A 19,602-nucleotide genomic window follows, 5' to 3' on the forward strand; every position below is an offset into this window, starting at 1 on the left:
CAGAGCATAGGATAGGATCAAGGCTCTGGAGTCAAACATGCATTGCATTCGGGTTTAAGACTTGGCGCTGCCATTTCCCAGGACGGCTACATTGACAAACACCTCTTTAGAGGCTCCCCTTTACTCATTAGCTTATTTTAAAGTCAATAAGAGCTTTCACCCTGAGCCCATGTTGTTGTAATCATTAGACAAGGCAGTCATGTGAAAGCGCTTCACACCGTTCTGAACACGTGACCAAGGCTGACCGCTCCACTTTCAGCTGCAAAGTGCACCAGAGACTTTAGTTTGATTTGTGTACTATGTAGGGACTTGCAGACCATTTTTACTGTTCCTTGTCGCACCGTGGAAAGAGGGCCAGCAAATATTCCTCCGGTGGTCTCCAAGAACCTCAGGAACCTGTTTGCTTACAAAGCACGCACCTGCTTCCCATCCTTGAGGAATTTGCAATCTAAGGACTTCTGAGATTAACCTGGAATCTCTGGAGGCTTTTTAATTGTTTAGTGAGGTCTCTAAGGGCAATGGTGGTAACTCACTGAAGAGGAAGCTTGGTGAAGGTGTGTGCTGGGTTCCCGGAAAAGCTCCTTTCTCAGCAAAAGCCGGTAAGATGAATTATTTGTTCTATAAAAGTAAACTAGAGTTTTTTTTTTTTTCTTTTGAAAGTTCGTCTACGAAAGTTACATTAAGTAAAGCATCTTAAATGGAATGCGGCAGAGTGGTAAGGTTGTGTCGTTGTTTGTACAGTCGTACCAAGTGTTACTCTAAATCCCAGCAGAACACACCCAGGGCTAGCAGCGCGGAGAGAACCCCACCAGAAGCAGTCCGCCGTTCTCTCTAGTCTAGCGAGGGCACTACAATGAGACTATGGTCAGAGGGCGAACTTTCTCCAGGTCTAGCATAATTTAGGTTTGGCTGGTCTTTGGGCCCTACTTCCAACTTTTTCTTTACCTACGCTTATCTGCCAAGGAGTATCCCTGATAAAAACAACAAAAAGACTGGATCATATAAAAGGGTCATGCCCACTGGCTTTTTGAGAGAACTTAAAACACTGCAAAATTGAAAGCACCCAGCTTTTCTATTTGGTTAAAATCTGCACAATATTAATGTTTTGTTGCAATTGCTGGGCCTAGATCCCCCTCCTAGCCTGGGATCCTGATGCTCAGCACCCAACTACACCCTGGAGCGGCTCCTAGGGTGCCCCCCCTCCTCCTGGGAACAGCTCCACCTCGGGGGCGCTGGAAACGCCCTCCGTGAGTTCCCTGGCACCAGCGGGAGTTTCAAGTTTCCACTGGCGGGGCGGGGGCAGGCGGTGGGCGGGCGGCTCCGCTTCCTTCACTGTGGGCTTCGGACTCGGGCTCCCGCCGGCCCTTGGCGTCCTCGTCCCTCGGGAAGCCTTCGCCAAGGCCCCGCAGCGCGTCCCCCGGCTGAGGCCCGTTCGTCTTGGCCCGTGGCGCCGAGCACCCCCCGGGAGGGCCGGGAGACACGCCGTCGCTGCGGCCGCGGCGTTGGCGCTCGGGCCCCGGCCTCGCCCGCCACTGGCGGGCCGCGGGAGGAGGGGGCGCGGGGCGGCCCCGCCTTCCCCCCCGAGGAGGCGCCGGGCGGCCATATTGCCGAGCTGTCTGCGGCGGCGGCGGCGCGTCTCCTCTCAGGCGACTCAGGACTCGCACCGCCGCCTCTCCGTTCGCTCGCTGCCAGCCGCGACGCCCCCGCCGAGCCGCGTCTCAGCCAGTCGGCGGCGGGCAGGGAAGGAGCCGCTTATTTTCGGGGTAAGCCCTGCTCGGCGCGCTCCCTGTCCCCGGCCCGGTTGCCCGATCTCCCGCGCCGAGGCGCTGAGGTGGCGGCCAGAAGTTGCCGGTCTGTGTGGCGCCGCGGCCCGGGCCTGGCGCGTCTCCGAGACGGGCTCGCTCGCGCCTGGCCGCCCGAGAGGCGCCGCGGTCGTTAACGGCTGAGCCAGGCCGCTTACTCGGCGTCTCCTGTCGCTCCGCTCCGTCCGCCGTCGGCCTGGCCGCCCCGGGCGTCTGGCGGTGCGGGTTCCCGCCGCCGTGAGACTGGGCCCCAGGCTCGGCCCGGCGCGCCCCCGAGGGCCGTGGCGAGCGCAGGTCGGGGGTGCTCGCTCGCCCCCCGGGGAGGGAAGGCACGGTTGGAAGGTCTCCCCCGGCCTCCCGTCGGAAAGTCGGGGTGTTGGATTACTAGAGAGCGTGTGGACGCCTTAGTAGCGCGAGGGCTGTCGCGTTGCCGGGCTTGGGGCCCCGGCCGTTCCCGCCGCGCGAGCCCGCGAGGGAGGCCAGGCCCGGACTCCCGGCCGCCCTTACCTGCTGCTGCCGCCCTCCCGGCCCCTCGACCTGGCCCGGGTCGCGGAATCGCCCTGTGCAGTGTCTGCAGACCCCACCAGGAAAGTTCGCATCCCTGCTATCTTTCCGTGCTCCCAAACTCCGTCTCCGAGCTAAGTTTGAAAGGAGGCAGTGCGTTATTTCAGTTAAAATAGCACGGCTGTTCCTACACAGATGTTTAAGGGTTGCCAGGATTCTGGGTGATTCCCCTCACCACCTCCCCTAAAAGAGTGGTTATTCGTTGGGAATGTCTCAAGAGGTCCACTTCATAAAAAATGTATTAAAATACAGTTGAGATTTTGTAGAAGAGGTGCGAGTGCGCTTCCCAGTCGGCTGTGTGGAGGCACCAAGATTTGCATGATGTAAATGTAAAAGCCCACGATAATAAGGGCTTATGCGATGAAAGTGTACTTGGACACTGCAGTCTGTTGTTGACCCAGCTTCTTTTTGTCTTTTTTTTTTTTTCGTAGAATACTTACAGGACCATGACGGAACACAGAATAAACAATTACCCTGTTCATTTTGCTGCATAAATAATGGCTTAATCTGCATGCCAATACGGCATCACTAGATCTGGAAAGAGAGGCTAATGTTTAGGATTATGTTTGCATTTTTTTTTATTCTTTAGATTTTCTGTGCTTGCACCGGTGTGCAGTTTATCTTTCAGAATAATAATAATTTCTTCAAATATGACAGTGAAGACGACGTTTCAAGTTGTCAGTGTGCTGTGAAAAGAATTACACTGACTTTTTTTTAAGCCCCTTTGGAAACTGTATTTTGGAATTTAATAAGCAGTTAATCTTTGGAACGAATAGTTACTAGGAGCCTTTAGCCTTGTTTACATGAGGAGTTTGTTTGTGACACTTAAGAAATGTTAAGCCCTTGCCTCTGCAGTCCTACATACTGTTTTGTTCAGTCCTGTAGCTTCACACAAGAGAGAATGTAGGAGCAGCTCAGAAATGCTTGTAGAATAGAATTAGTAGATTTTACTGTGGGAACAACAGATTGAATCTTAATTTTGTGGAAACTGATTACTCAGGTGGAAGAGACTGCTTGCTGCTTTTCTGTGAGGGTTGGAAACAACAGGCTTGGCTCTCCTCTCAGTAGCTGTCAGTAGTGACGGGGATGGGAGACAGGAGCAAGAGCTCGTTTTTGTTTATTGCTTTTCACCATTCCCAAGAGCAGAATTGGATTATTAGCGAGTTTTTAATCTCTGGCGAGTAGTTGGAAGATTTACAGATTTATTTTATTTTCATTTCTCAATCTTTTAGTATAAAAGTTATGTACAGTCTTGATGTAGTAGATTCTGAAATGCTGAGTGATGATGAGAGTCCTGAATTTTCATTCATTTAAATTTAATGCATTTTAACTTGATCCATTTCAAAATGGGGTGGCAATACTTTACTTTTCCCCCAAAGACCAAAGCCTTGAAATACTATCCCATTGTGGTTGTGAAGCCTGAGCAGTGCTGATGGAACATATCTGTAGGGCATAGGTAATAGTTTCCTGTTATTGGTGCAGTCTGGGAGATGAAAATCTTTCTTGCATGGCTTGTGCCTCTTACTGCTGCAATCTGGGAAGTAAGGAAATCCCTCTTGGATGACTTGGGTCCCCTGCAGATAAGGAACTGGTGGGCACTAATTTACCCTGTTGACATCCTGAATATGAACGTGGATTAAGTTGCTCTCTACAAGGCTATTTTAAGTTTCTTGACCATAGGTGTCACTAGAGGGTGTTCCGGGAAAGCCCTGACTTGAGTAGCTCATGGCCATGGAGATAGAGGTATGCAGTCTGACCTGGGAGCTACTCCCTCTAGTGTGTTACAGCTATCCCATCTGCCTCATTCATTCAGTTTCTGTATGCTTCTTGGTGTGTATATTGGATGTATATCTTAAACCATTAAAAAACAAACTATAAAGGTAATCCATTATATGGTAAAGTTGTAACACTCAGAAAGACATTAAGCCACAGAGTAAAAAACTTGTCTTCTCGCCCCAGAACCTTGAAATCTTATCCTCGGCCCATTTTTCATAGGTAATTGTCTTGTGTATAGAAAGTGGTTACCCTTTTCTGCAAGGATGAGCACGCCTTGCTCCTGATCTGTGGGTCTCAAGCCTGATAGAGTAAGGTGCTATAACAAACCTTGACACAGTATTTATTACTTATATTAGATGTCAAGTAATTGTATTTTTCAAATTTTCATAAATTGAAATTAGTGGGACTTGCTATCCTTATTCTCAGGAGTGTTTGTGTAAGCACATGTGCCAGTTTTCTTGGTTAATGATTAGAGGTAAGGTTTACCTTTTAAATATAGCGTAAATTCATAATAAAAGTTGATGCACACATAAAAACGTACATATACATACACCACACACATAAGCACAAAATATTGTCTTTTGAAACAGGAGTGTGATTTGGAATAGCAATGTATCTATATAATATGTATCTTTACCTGGAAATTGTTTAGAGAGGAAAAGTTGTCTATGTGATTAATTCTTTCTCCGTCTTCAATAGTGGGCTCTAGTACCAGCTTCTCAGAAAAGGTGGGGGTTATATAGAGCTTCCTCAACACCGAATAACAGTTATGTATAGCAGGCCTCTCAAATTCATCAATTTAAAGTAATTAGAATTTTTAAAATGATTTTTATTTCATGTGCATGTCCACATGAGGGTACCAGATACCCTGGAACTGGAGCTACAGACAGCCATGAGCTGTCATGTGGACGCTGGGAATCAAACCCTGGTCCTCTGGAAGAGCAGCCAGTGCTCTCAACTACTAAGCCTTCTCCCCTGCCCCAGTAACTAGAATTTTTGTTTTTTTGTTTTGTTTGTATTGAGACAGGGTCTCCCTAGCCCTAGCTGTCCTGTAACTTTCTATATAGACCAGGCTGCCCTGGAACTCACAGATATCTGCCTCTGCCTCCAGCATGCTGTGATAATTCTAAATTACATGTAATATGTTTTATGTATATAAACTTTATACATCTAGCGATGTGCTAATCAAAAAATGTTTATTACATTTCTTTATGATTTATATATGTTGGAAATAATAAAATAGTAAAGTTAATTTATTTGGAAAGATTGTTTAGTAATTTTTGTGTATTAGTCTACTAGTTAAAATCTATAGGCCAAATCCGGCCTGCTCATGTTTTTGTAAATAAAATTTTATTGGAACTTGTTCATTCCAATTGCTTACATATTGTCTATGGCTACTTTTAAGCCATGATGTCAAACCATATGGCTAACAAAACCTAAAACAGATACTGTTTGCCTTTTTCATAGAGAGAATTTGTTCACCTCTAGCTTAAAAGAGAAACAAGAACAAAAAGCTCTACCATATTGAAAGAATGTTTTAAACTGGGCCTAGTGCTACAGATTTCTGATCCTAAGTGCCCTGGGATGAGGCAGGGGATTTCAAGTTCAAGGCCATCCTGGAAAATTTCATGAGACCCCCCCCCCCATCTCAAAATAAAAAAGAATAAAAGGACTGCAGCTATAGTTTACTGGTAGCATACCTCATAGGAATCAATCCCTGCTGCCTGCTGCCTGGGTGGGGATTGGGCATGTTTTTAGACACAATATCAAAGAAAGGAGTAGAGTACTACATTATTATTTTGTCTAAGATAGTAAAATTTATAAAGTTGCCTCACTATCAGTCATTGATATACAGAGTATTTTTAAACTTTAGTTAATTCTTAATGGCTTTCAGGACCTTAAATATTTCCTTTAATTTGTAAAAAGTTGAAATTAAGACTTGCTGCAAGTGAATTTGTAAAGTTTTAGCCTTTCCATCATTTAAGATGCATGGTGGGTAATAGAAAATTACTTAGCTTAGACTGAATTCTAAGATTTAATACCCTGGCTTAGACTAAGATTGGTTTTTATTTTGGTTAGCTACAGGGATGAGTTGAGTACCTTGTCTAGATACAAAGTATCCAAGGGAATAAGGGAGGGTTCTGTTATAGAAGCCTCTCCCAAGCCAGGATTGGGGCATGTTCCTTATCTCAGCATTGGCACTGGATTCAAATTGCTTTAAGTCTGTTCCCATTATTTTCCTTAGTCATATGCCAAATATATTGAATTTTTTCTTGTACCCAAATGAAAACAGATCCAAAGTGACCTGTCATACATTAATATACTTAATTTAATATGAATATGCAATTTAATGTATTTTCAAAACTGAAATTATAAAACAAAAAACATTGATTGCTGTTAAAGTGCTGTAAGACTTTAAGACAATTCTGAGCCCTCTCAGTCTCAGCAGTAGTGCTCCCTTCCCCGCTGGGAACCAAGAATCTAACAGCTATACATGCACGTACTGAGATGTTGGGAACTTTCCATCTCCCTGAATAGGGGCAAGATAACCCTTAGGTGTTCACTCAGTTTCTGATGTTTTGACTCAGGCCCTGGGAAAGGGGCAAAGCGACCCTCAGATGTTTTCTCTTACCTCATCTGATCTGGCAGCCACTCTCCAAACAATTATTGGTAATAGCCCTTTTAAATAAGCCAATCATAATAGTTAGAGAACAACCCCCAGATACCCATCTTCCTTCTGTGGCTTTTTCCTTTAAAAGTATTCTGTACCAGCTGTTTGGGGTTTTTCTGGCCTCCCGAATGCTGAAAGACCCTGTCATGACAGAATAAAATCCTCATGCTTTTACGTCAGCTGTGGTGTGAGAGATGATCTCTTGGGGCGACTCCTCAGTAATTGGACTCTAGGGTCCAACAGTGCTTTATCGAATTATTACACACAACTAATCCAACCTTCTGATAGTTTTTGCAAGTAAGGTTTTATTTGATCACATTGTAGTACATTTACTTAATTCCAAAGAACAATTGCAACATAGACTGTATGGCTTATGAAACCTAACATGTTTATTTACCTGACCCTTTACAGAGTTTGCTGAACTTTGTTTTAAGATGTCAGTCATACATCCAGGCAATGGTTACAATATGATAAATATTTGTTGGCATTTAGGCCTGGAAGATGGACAGGATTCCGAGGAATTGATAACACCACATGTACCATATTGAATGTCTTGAAAGGGTGTAAATGGGATGGTGGTGGATGCCAGCTGGAATTAATAGTAGTGTGTAAAGTTTTAAGAATCTTCTGATATCAGTTCTTAATATCTCCTGCTTTCTCCTTTTTAGAAATTTCAAATCTTTCCTGTCGTTTTTGTAAATTAGTAGTCTTCGAATAAGACAACCATAGTAGATGTATTTGTCTTTAAAAAGAATCTTCATAAAAGAGACAATGAAGACATACAGCATCTTAGCCATAGTTAATTGAGAATAGTCTTTCCAAGTGTCTTGTGTCTGTGTTCTGTGGGCTAATTTGCCTTTGAGGTAGCTACATGCATCCTAACACGTATGGCAACGCCAAGTTGAAGTGTCAGAAGTTGGACTCATTGTACGGGGGATGGATTAAACTTTGTTAGATGTCATGAGGACTCTGATACTTAAATTTTTTTTTTTTTTTTTTTTTAGGTTCTAGACTTAGAGAAGCTATACAAACTTTGTTTGGTTTTCAGTAGAAGTGTATATACTGAGAAGTTTGCTACTTACACCTGGGAACACACAGCATGATAATTACCATCATTATTAAATGTGACACTTATGTTTGTGTTTAGCTTTTACTGTTTCTTGCTAGTTTGGCCATTTTATAACGTTAAAGTGAGTATTATATGTAAGCCCAGCTCATCCAAAGCAGTAAACATCTGAGGACCAACTGTGAGACTGGCGCCATCCTAATTTCTCTAAAAGGAGAGGAGGAGCATCAGGACATTCAAAGCTGAATGGTTTTTATGGTAATAGAGAGACCTGCCAGGTGTTCTTATTGACCAAATAAGGTATCTTATTTTAAAGATACTTAAGACATTGCGTTAAGTTTTAAAAAAACAGCTACTGCTGTTTAATGTCTGATGTTGCAAAATAAGATGTGGACATAGTTTCGAGGATTTCTCATGAGTCTTTGGTTCTTTACCATGACTTACATGAACCTGCCTTCCTCTGAGCATTTCAAAATGTTTATTATATGGTTTAAAAAAGTTTTCTTAAGTGTAACTGAAGCAGTTGGGCCGCAGATAGCTGTATTCCATTTTATTCCAGCATATGTTTACAAATGATAATGTGTCATTTACATTTACCTTTCTGCGCACCTTGGGAACAATGCAAAGTATTTCCAAAATTTTTAGGTCAGAATTGAAATTCAAGGTAAAGCGTTATTTTTGTAGTTTTTACATTTAAGGTTTAGAAATTTGAATTTTCTGAAAACTCATGAATATTTTCTTGAAAACATCTTTAAAACATAAACTACATCTATATGAGCAAGTGTCAGATTTAGAATTTCCTGTCACTTGTGTAGGAAATTCAGCTGCTGAGATGATCATTCTGGCTAAGTTTCAGTTTTGATATGATCAGAGGTTGATTTTCAACTTGATAATGGTAGAGGAGAAAGCTTTGTCAGCCTCTTAAAAGGCCCATTCGGTGTCTGGGACTGACTTGCCTAGAACTGTGTGAGAAAAACAGTAGGTCAGTCAGTGCCCAGAACCAGGGTTAGAAGGGCTCCGACCTCACCTCCATGTGACCTCCATGCCTTTGGGCAAGTCACCTACTTACCTGGGTCTTCCTTTCTTTTGGAGGTATTCAGGTTGGGGTGCTCAAGTATGGTGGGGAAGGAAAAGATAAGCTTTATGAGGATTAGAGCATGTCTCTGAGTGTCTTTAAAGTGGGCCTTCTGCAGATGCTAAGGTGGTCAGTCTTCTGCTCTTCACTTGGGAACCACATGGGAAAAAAAAAGGAAAGCATTATACCATTAAACGCTGCTAATTTATAATAAACACTTCTTGCCATTTTTAAGGTTTTAAACCTTAAAAGGATATGTGAACTTGAATGGATAAAGTTATATCCTTATTCACATACTCTGTTATGAATGTGGCACTATCAAAGAAACTTATTTGCAGAAGACTTATCAGGGATTTTCATATTTGTTCAGGTTTTCTCAGTATAGTCTTTATGATGGTCTCTACTTAGAACTCTGGCGATTCAGTCCAGCACTACTGTTATTTAAAGGGCTAGAAGAGAAGCACATATGTTACTTTGACATAGATTTGTATATTTTAAATTTTGATAATTACATTCAAGAATGGTAGGTTTCTTAGAATTTTCTGTATTTTATGCATTATTTTATGAACTTATACACCTCTGGGATGTGGTTCAGAGGACAGAGTGTCCCAAACAGGGAAAAAAGGATTCAGATGTTTTTGTCAGTGCCGTAACTGTGTTTATTTGCCTGCCAATTACCTTATTAATGCATTTTAAATTTGTCTTTGTAATATTGCTTCTTGTTTCTTAGTAAACTGGACAAGAGGTTTTTTTTTATTTTTTTATTTTTTGGAGTTTTATGCAGAGACAACTTGTGCTTTCCCATAGTTTGAATCCCAAAAGACTGAAAACAATTGTAATTAGGCCTTGGGAGGAGAATAACTTGCGAAGTAAAATTAGTTTGATGTTAATTATTGAAGCTATATGTAAACCACTGATAGACTCCTCTTGGCAGCACCTGTTGCAGCACCCGACCTGTTGGTTGGCTTGTTGCGCTGCTGCTGCAGCAGAGATCCACTGTGGCACAGGCAGGACAGCCTCTATTGTGTGAAGAGGGTTGGCGTCAGAGTTGAAGGACAGAGGATGCTGTATATGAATGCTTTGTCTTTATTGTGTAGCATTGTGTTTGCTCTTGTGGTAGTTTGCTGGAGATGGGAGACAGCTGCTGCCAGCATCTCCTAAGACTGGAGACAAATTGCTGACTGGGTAGTTGCTCCCGTTGTGTTTCTGAGGATGCTGATGGGGAGAAGACATAGGCCTCTTTAAGTAACATAGAAGTGAGAGAAACTGGATTGGGGAAAAATAATTACATTAATAAACTTGCAAGTGAAATTTTTAAAAAAATCAAGAAAGGAGAGAAGTAAGAGTCGTTGTTTTCTGAATCGTAACACGAGAGAAGAGGGGAAATTCACCAGTGTTTGGTACACAAAGAATGTTTGGCAGTTGCATAGATATTTAGGCAAGAAGAGGTGCTGAAAACAAAGTTGGCTTCAAGTTAGAAATGGAATCTCAGATACATGTGTATGCTACTTGGCTTTTCATGTCATCTTTTATTTTCTGTTGCTATTAGCGAGATACTAGTTTTATTTAAAATAAGACCCCAAAAGGAACTTAGATAGGCACCATTCATACATAGCATCTTGATATGAACACCTTTCATCGATCATTAAATGGACTGAAACTTCGATTTATTCCATTTATACAAAGGTTCATCCTAGAAATTTTTAGATAGAATTCCTATACCTACCACATTGTGTAAGGCAATAAGCTGATATAGAAATAGAAATATGCTTTTGAAAGTTTTGCATCTAATTTTTAAAATTAGAAACTTAAAAGTAAAACATTCATTAATACTAAATGATGGAATAGATTTTGTAGCAGATTTGTGTTTTTGCATAGTTGTAATGTGTGTTTGGTTAACATGTTCTACCTCTGCTTAACCTTTGCTAAACGTTGACTCAGTTTGTCCAAATGTATAGAAGCAGACTTCCCACAACACCCTGGAGTGTGTCCGTCGTGCTGTCTCGTAGTTCCGCATTGCTCGTGATCCAGTCATCGACTGTAGTAAAGAACGAGGCAGAGAACACCTAAGAAAAGAGTTCTTTTATAGTTACTGCTTTCAGCTTTATTCTAGAAGCAGAATTTCTCTTCTTAGAAAGTTGTGCATCTTATTTTTATATATATGTTGACATCACAATTTCTAAAAATACAGAGCCAGTTTATGACGCTGCTATGATACTTGTTTGCTTCTTACCACGTAGGTTCCTCAGCATTGACATGTAGAAGTCTTAGCTAGCTACTGTGTAATGAGCACAGAGTAGTATCTGAGAGTTAGTTCGCTTTGTGGCTTTAGTTTGTGAAGTTTTTCGCTTACTTTATTACTAGAATGTATTTTGCATAGCAACTTTTTTATAGCTACTGCATATTTTCTTATAAATTTTGATTTTTTTTAATTTCTACCTATTTAGGGATTTAAAATAAAGTGCACTCTTTTATCATAATATTTGTGTACTTATGTCTCCAAAATCAAATTATCTGTTTTTTTTAACCTTTCCTTTTGAAAACAAAATCTGTATTTTTATTTTAGAAGCTTTCAAATTCATCTTGATTTGTAGAAACTTTCATATTTTGGAAAATAACCATTTTGACCTCTTTTTTTTTGCTCATTTTTAATTTAAAGAAATGTGATCATTTATGCATGGTTTTATAATCTGCCTTGTTCTTTAGTGGTCTGTGAATATTTTCCCTGGTTTGGTTAGTTGTATGTGCTTTAGTGCAGTCTTAGATGCCCTGTGGTTCATGTAACTAGCTTCCAAGGCAATAAACAGCGCTGCTATTAGATTCTTCATACTTGGGCCATTGTATGGATACTGATTTTTTTCTTTCGCTTTTATCAAGGCAAGTAAAATGAAATCAAGTTTTGGCTAACAATTTTTTAAGTTGGAGTGATTACTCTGAAAGTACACATTTTTGTCATTTGGGAGTTAAGTGTCTCCATATTTGTGAAGGCTTTGTTAGGCCCTTCACTTCACATGGTACTAATCGTGAAGGACCTACTATGTAAAACCCTAGTTTTTTGTGTGTTGATCTAGGCCATATCTTTTGGTTTCCATGGAGCACTCGCTTTCTCTCTCTCTCTCTCTCTCTCTCTCTCTCTCTCTCTCTCTCTTACAATATTTATCTATCTATCTACCTATTTATTTATGTTTTGGTTTTTCGATACAGGGTTTCGATACAGGAGTCTGTCCTGGAACTAGCTCTCTAGACCAGGCTGGCCTCGAACTCACGGAGATTCACCTGCCTCTGCCTCCCGAGTGCTGGGATTAAAGGCGTGCGCCACCACCGCCTGGCTCAGAGCTCTCTTATTAAGGCTAAACTTTATGCAGATTTTTTTACTTGAAACTTTTTTGGTGGAATATAACTTGAAATAAGTCTAATTGAAAACTTGGCCAAATTATTTAACTTTCTGTTGCCTGCATAGCTGGTCCTGTGTTTAAGAAATACCTTTTCTGAAATGTGAGTGCTGTAACTTAAGTTTGTAGAATCTGTTGGATAATTAAGATTTTTTGCTTGCTTGTTTTGTTTTTGTTTTTGCTTTTGTTTTGTTTTGTTTTTTAAATTTTTCCTTACTGGTGACATTACACTGGAGGAACACACCAGATATATAGTTCAGAAAATGGTATGATAGGTAATGAAGAAACTCATTTGAATCTCTCTGCCCAGCTCCAGAGAGTACTGTAATGGGGACTGGTATGTTGTAGTACAAAACACTAACTCAGGAAAGCACTGAAAATTGGTCGCCACAAAGAAATGTTCTAAGTACTCTGGTGGGGTGAACCTGAAGACCTCCACGGTGATATGCAATGCAGTGCAGGGCTGGCCAGGTTCATCAGGGATGTGAGCTCGCTAAAGTAACTGAAACACAAGCCTCTATGAGCTGAAAATAAAATTTTAGAGATATATAAATACAAGAAGAAAAAGATTTTAAGTTATACCATAAAAGTGTTAAAAGCTTTTTTTTTTCAGTCAAAAAAGACTTTCCGGGGATGTAATGGATGGCATAGTGGTTAAGAGCATTTCTTCTCTTCCAAAGAACCTAAGCTTAGTTCCTAGCACTCAAATTGGACCACTTGTGGCCACCTCTAACTCCTGCTCCGGGACATTTGACACCCTCTTTTCACCTGCATACACACATAAAAATAAAAAGTAAAAAAATCCTTAGTTGTTTGTTGTCTGAACTTTCTGTCCCACCCGGTCCTTGTCCTGCTTGGTTCGTGCAGTTGTTAAGTCCCAACGAAATCACACAGAGGTCTATATTAGTTATAAACTGATTGGCCCATTAGCTCAGGCTTCTTGTTAGCTAATTTTTATATTAGCCCATTATTCCTGTCTGCGTTAGCCACGTGGCTCAGTACCCTTTTCGGCGAGACACATCATCTTCTGTGGCTGGGTAGCAACTGCAGAAATGAGCTTTCTTCCCAGAATTCTTCTGTTCTCATCTCCCCGCATATACTTCTTGCCTGGCTACTGGCCAATCAGTGTTTTATTAAAATACAACTGGCAAGCTACAAACCATTGTCTTACACAGTTATCTATAGAATTAAAAATAAACATTGAAATTTTAAGCCAGGGGCAGGTAAAAATAGATTAAAAATAACTAAGAATAGGGCTCTAGAGATTAGTGGTTAAGAGCGTTTCTTGCTCTCTCAGAGGACTGGAGTTTGGTTCCCAGAACATACATCAGATAGCTAACAGCCACCCATAACTCCAGTGCCACGGCTCTGATGTCCTCTTATGGGCTCTCTGGGCACCTGCACTCATGTATCCACACAAACATACACATAAATAAGTTTTTTTTTTTTAATATAAACAGTGTTCTGGGGGCTGGAAAGATGGCTCAGTGGTTAAGAGCATTGCCTGCTCTTCCAGAGGTCCTGAGTTCAATTCCCAGCAACCTGATGGTGGCTCACAACTATCTGTAATGAGGTCTAGTGCCCTCTTCTGGCCTGAAGACATACACACAGACAGAATATTGTATACATAATAGATAAATAAATATTTAAAAAAAATAAAAGATAGTGTTCTGCCTACAGGTATGCCTGCAGGCCAGCAGAGGGCACCAGATCTCATTACAGATGGTTGTGAGTCACCATGTGGTTGCTGGGAATTGAACTCAGGACCTCTGGAAGAGCAGCCAGTACTCTTAACCTTTGAGTCATCTCTCCAGCCTTGACATAAATAATCTTAAAAAACAAAACTGGAGAAACTGGGCCTGTTGACTCACACCTATAATTTTAGCATTCTAGAGGCTGAGATGGGAGGACTGCCTCAAGTTTGAGTCCTAGGCCAGCCAGAGCTACTTAACTGTGTGTGTGAGACCTTGCCTCAGAATGCACACACATAAAGACATCTAACTGTAAAGACACACTGGCTGGAGGAATATCACTCAGTTAAAGGGATGGGAAATTTGAAAATGTAGTCAAAGATTAGTTTGGAAAGTTTCAGTGTCCAAAAAGAAGTACTCGGTGAAATGTGAATGAAAGAAGAGGTAGTGACTAATAGGTTCCTAGAATCCAAGGAAAGCTGAATCTTTAGAATGAGGAAGCTTACCAGAGCAGTGGCAGGGAATCTGACACTGAAGAGAAGTAAGAGTTGGTACAGTAGAAAGGACAGTCAGATCAATACAAAGGAATGAGTTAGAGGGACAGCTGACTAACAAATGCCAGAATTAAGAGAAGTGGTAACTTGCAAATGCTGAGCATGCACAGTCCACACATGACTGTGTTGTGTTACTATATGGGGAGAGACCCCTTCACTGGAAGGTTTAATGATTCCAGAACTGCTTATCTGAATCCATCCTAAAAATTCATGAAAGTAAAAAATTGACATTTTATCAGAAGTCAGTTGGGAAAGCTTAATGTATTTGTTAGATTGGTTAAGTAGACTAAAATGAATAGAATGAGAGATTTAAAAATTAAAACTTGGCTTAGCTTGATCAAACATATTGCCCAACACATACCATATAGTATTTTTGTTTATATCTGGAACAAGTCACTGCCTGACCCTGCACTAAAGGGTTTAAATATTGAAACAAATACAGAAACAACATAAAATTAGCATTTTGCCTATAGACCTAAAACTCTTGCATTTGAAAATTAAAAATGGAAAGACAATAACAAAAATCATTTTAAAATAGTGATTAGAAATTATGGTTTGAAACTGAACGTTTAGGCCTTAATAATGGATGAGAGAAGTACATACAAAAATCAAAGCCATCCAGGCCTGTTGGGGGCAGGAGGGTGATCGAGAATTTTAAGAACAGCCTGGGCAGTATAGTAAGTTCCAGGCCATTGTGGACAAAGTATTAGAACGTATCTGAAAAATCTAAAAACCAAAACCACCCACAGCAAACGAAAATCCCTATGACCTTACAGCCTATAAAAATGATACAGCTTCAAGTGTATGAAAAATATTTTTCCCCTCTCAGGATAATCCTCAGAAAAGGGGGGAAGAAACATTGTGTCCTTGAACCTTCCATTTTGAACTTGAAAGTTGTATTTGACTTGAAACTCATTTAATTCAGATGTTTCTAGAATGCTCATAGGGTTTTTCTGTAAGTGACTTAACTATAAGAAATAGGTAAAGAAACCCAGAGCAGAAAAGTTGGGCGTGGTGTTGCACATCTTTATAATCCCAGCATTTAGGAGGCAGAGGCAGGTGGATCTGAGTTCAAGGCCAGCCAGGTCTACAAAGCGAGTTTCAGGACAGCAAACACTACAAAGAGAAACTCTGTCTTCAAAAACCAGGAAAAAAAAAAAAAAAGAAATCCAGAACAGATTTGATTAAAAGAACCCAAATAACCTTAAAATTTAAAACCTCCAGTAATTGTAGTGTAGATTTATTATTACTGTAGTACAAATGGAGTGTGTGTATCCTGATGCATAGTTGTGGCTTGGAAGCAAAATTTGAGTGTTAGAACAGTGCATTTTCTTCCCATTGCTAATACTGAGCCGAGGTATGGCTGTGGATAAAGTTACTTGCTGCACAAATGTGAGGGCCAGAATTTGACTCCCTGGGTCCATGGAAACTCTGGGCAGGTGTGTTGATTCACCTGTAATCCCACAGCATGGGAGCTGGGACCTCAGGATAAGCTGTGCCAACTATACTAGCTGAATGGGTGAATTCTGAGTCCAAGTGAGAGACCCTGCTTCAGTATATAAAACGGAGAGCAACCGAGGAAGGCATCTGACATCAGCCACTGGCCGCAACAAGTACTCACATACATGTGAACATATATACTCATGCATGTACATCACAATACACATTAAAAAGTGGTGTTACTATAATCTTAAACTATTTTGATACAAAAGGAAAGTTTTGATAGACATTCTTGCGTGTAAGAGCAATGGATTGTTCTGTGAACTGTGAAAGAAGCAAATTTCCTGAATCAGTACTTTATAGATCGTATAGATTGTGTTTTAAGCATTTATGAATGCCTCTAAATGTTATAGATGAAGTTTAATATCCAAGTGATAAAAAATTTTCATATCCACACTGGTCTGTTAGTGAAATTACTTTAGAGTTACCCTTAAACTTGAATATATTTAGTTTATGATCTTAAGGCATGAATTAGTGGAGAATAAAGTCTGGAAATGACTTTGTATTTTAGAGTGCACAAAACGGTCCAGAGTAAGAGAAAGTACAAGGAAACATTGGAAACTAATAGAAATTAACAAAAGTGAAAGATGAACAATTAAAACTGAGAAGTGATTTTTTTTTCTTTTAATTTCAGTAACCTAAGTGAACTGCCAGGATTAATCCAGGCCAGGGGGGGGGGGGGTGAGATAGGCAAAACCTCATTGTATTTAAGAATTTAAAGAGAGTCATAATTGTACATCTACCAAAAATTATCATGAGCAAGCACAATGACGATGTTTCTGGAAATACATAATTGACCCAAGCTTGATGGAAAGCAAATTTGGCACTGGTGTAGGGATTTAAGTTTTGGGGCCATTTTATAGTTGAGAACCCTATGGCTGTTGACTGGAAGTGGAGATTTTAGGATTCTGAGCAGTAAAAGCAAGCCAGTTTTGAAACTTATTTTTTATTTTTGTGCATAATGTAACCCAGGCTGGCCTCAAACTTAACTATGTATTCCACTTTGGCCCAGAACACTGCCCTGCTTGGGATTCCAGTGCTGGGTAACAGGTACACACCACCACGGATGGAAGCTGTTAGAATCAAGGCCTGTTTATAATATTTGAACCAGGGGAAGTAAGGATGGAAGTGTTAGAGAAATTTTGGTCTGCAGACTATAAATGTGTGTGTGTGTGGGGGGGGGAACGGGTCGGGAATAGGGTACAAAAAATTGAGGAATGGGTGTTTTATGTTTCCTCCTGAATGTCATTGCCCAGTGACTCATATTTTTAAAAAGCCAAGCACAACCCACAAAGCTCTAAAGGAAGTTTCTGTATATAGACATTTATTGGCATGTGCTTGAATAAAATTCAGGGAAATGACCTTATTTGAATGTGTTAATTCAGCTGTACGTACATATATCTTGGCAGTGGTAGGCTCTACATAAGTTTATCTGCAATGTCTCTGATACAGCATTAGTCAGAGGAAGATTTGGAGCTAGAATCTCTTTTCCTAGAGAACTGATAATGACAGAGATTTCCCAGAAAGGCAAACTCATCGATGTTGATGTTTCTTAGTAAGAATGTTTGCCCTGTGATGGCCCTTTCTTACTTAGAAAACTTACACATCAGCATTTGCTTAGGAGGCCACTGGCTAGCTGGGGACTGGCATGGGTGTTGCTTTGCAGAACTGTGGCTGCCTTCCACACCTTAGGTGAATAAGCTATTGTGTACTTTTCCTCAGGCTTTAGAATTTCAAAAAGAAAACTAATTTTCAAGGAAGACAATTTTGATCAGCTTTTTTTTTTTATATATCTGACAACACAGAGGAAAGGTTGGAAAATATTCTTAAGTTTTCCTTAGCACTTGAGTCTGCCTGTCTTCATTTTTACTGTTCCTTTCCACACAAGACTGGGTTTGTGGAAATTGTGTGAGAGTTGAGAGTCAGTCTTTGGTCCTTAGAAATCACATTTTCTTGCTGTTTTAGTAGATGACATACTTTATGCTATGCTATTTGAGACGTGCTGCTTCCTGTACCATATATCAGTCTTTTTAGGGAATGTGAAATGCTAGCTGAAGATGCTGAACATGAGCGTAAGGGAACTAACCTGATTTTAAAGTAGTCTACTTCTCCTTCTTGTAGAAGGTGCCGCTGAAACCTAATGTGGAAGATCATAAAGTGTGCTTTTTTTCTTTAACAGGCGATAATAGTGTATAGAACTGAAGAGTTCCTGAAGAAGGTAACAAACAAGAGAAGGAAAATGCCGAAACCGGTAAGTTTATTTTGTTTCTCTTGATAATGCTTAGCGTTCTGTGGGTTGTGGTGGTAATCATGAGTGAGAGACAGTACTATTAAGGTTAACTAACATTAATGAAATTTGGGACCAAGCTGTCAGGTTCTATCCTTGCTTTCATAGTTAATCTGTATGACTTTTGTTTAATCCATTTTGCTCCTGATTTCCTTTTTATAAAATAGGGCTATAATTTTATTTGCTCAAGGAAGAAGAATCTAGCATGCATTTAGTGCTCAATAAGTGTTGCTCATTGTCAGGAGAAAACAGTGGCAGTGTGAAGGAGCCATTCTTTTTAACTTCTCCTAATTAGAATTTGGACGACAGTCTAGGTTTGTATACCTAGACCAATTTCTTTCTATTGGAAGTTTCTTGACTAAGAGCCACTCCTTTGATTTAGTGAAATAAAACAGGGTATTTTCTTCAGTCTTACTTTTAGCTATCAGTGTGTCTGTGTAAAACTCTAGGTAGCCTTGTGTTCATAATGCTCTTCCTTCAGTGTCCTGAGTACAGGTGGGGTGGAGAGATGGCTCAGTTGTTATTATAGAGAATCAGTGTTTTATTACAACACCCATGTCAGGGGGCTCATAACCTCCTCTAACTCTGGCTGCAAGAGGATTTGATATCTCTGGCTTGTATAGGAACCAAGCAGCATTCATGGGCATAAATCCATGTATCCACATATACATAATTAAAAGAAAACAAATTAAACTTAAAAATATAGGCATGTGACACCATTACTGGCCAATTATATTTTTTAAAAAAAAAAATGTTGGTTATTAGAATTTTCTGTTATGAATATCATCGTGGAGTGACTTTTGTGCAAAAGAAAGTTAAGAATAAGGTGTACAAATCAGAAAGAAGCAAAACTGTGTGTGCATGCACACACACCTTCAGAGGCCAGAGGAGACCATTTATGTCTGCTTTGTCTTTCACTGAAGCTGGACCTAACTGGTGGCTAGCAGGTCCCTGAGATCTTAAAGAGGATATCTTCCCCATAGCTCTGGGGTTGCAAGTGGAGGCTAGCCATTCTCATCTTTCTGTACATGGTGTCTGGGGATTTAAGCTCAGATCTTCCTTCCTGCACAGCAGGTACTCGTAAGTGCTGAACAGTCTCCCCACGCCAGAGCAAAAATTTCTATTTGTGACAGGATATTTTTCCAGCCAGTCCTCATAAACCCAAAGCAGTAATAGTTACCACTACTATTAATGAAACTAGATGATATTATATATAAAATTACA

The 19,602-nt window shown here is 40.5% G+C and overlaps 1 protein-coding gene across 3 annotated transcripts in view; it reads left to right on the forward strand.

The window, feature by feature from the left end:
- The first annotated feature begins 275 nt into the window (after window positions 1–275).
- Rdx (radixin) overlaps window positions 276–19,602 on the forward strand; it is a 66,328-nt gene continuing 47,001 nt past the window's right edge. Inside the window, exons 1-2 of one of the 3 annotated variants that reach the window (XM_048417503.3) lie at window positions 276–599; window positions 18,271–18,342. In XM_048417503.3, the coding sequence (XP_048273460.2) occupies window positions 18,331–18,342 (12 nt within the window). In that variant the 5' untranslated portion in view covers window positions 276–599; window positions 18,271–18,330. Of the gene's footprint in view, window positions 600–1,629; window positions 1,764–18,270; window positions 18,343–19,602 lie in introns of those variants that run through there. The other 2 variants (XM_087905660.1, XM_085688754.2) reach the window with 2 other exon arrangements.

This window comes from Myodes glareolus, chromosome 4 (assembly GCF_982192425.1).
Source record: "Myodes glareolus chromosome 4, mMyoGla1.1, whole genome shotgun sequence".
Taxonomy (NCBI): Eukaryota; Metazoa; Chordata; class Mammalia; order Rodentia; family Cricetidae; genus Myodes; species Myodes glareolus.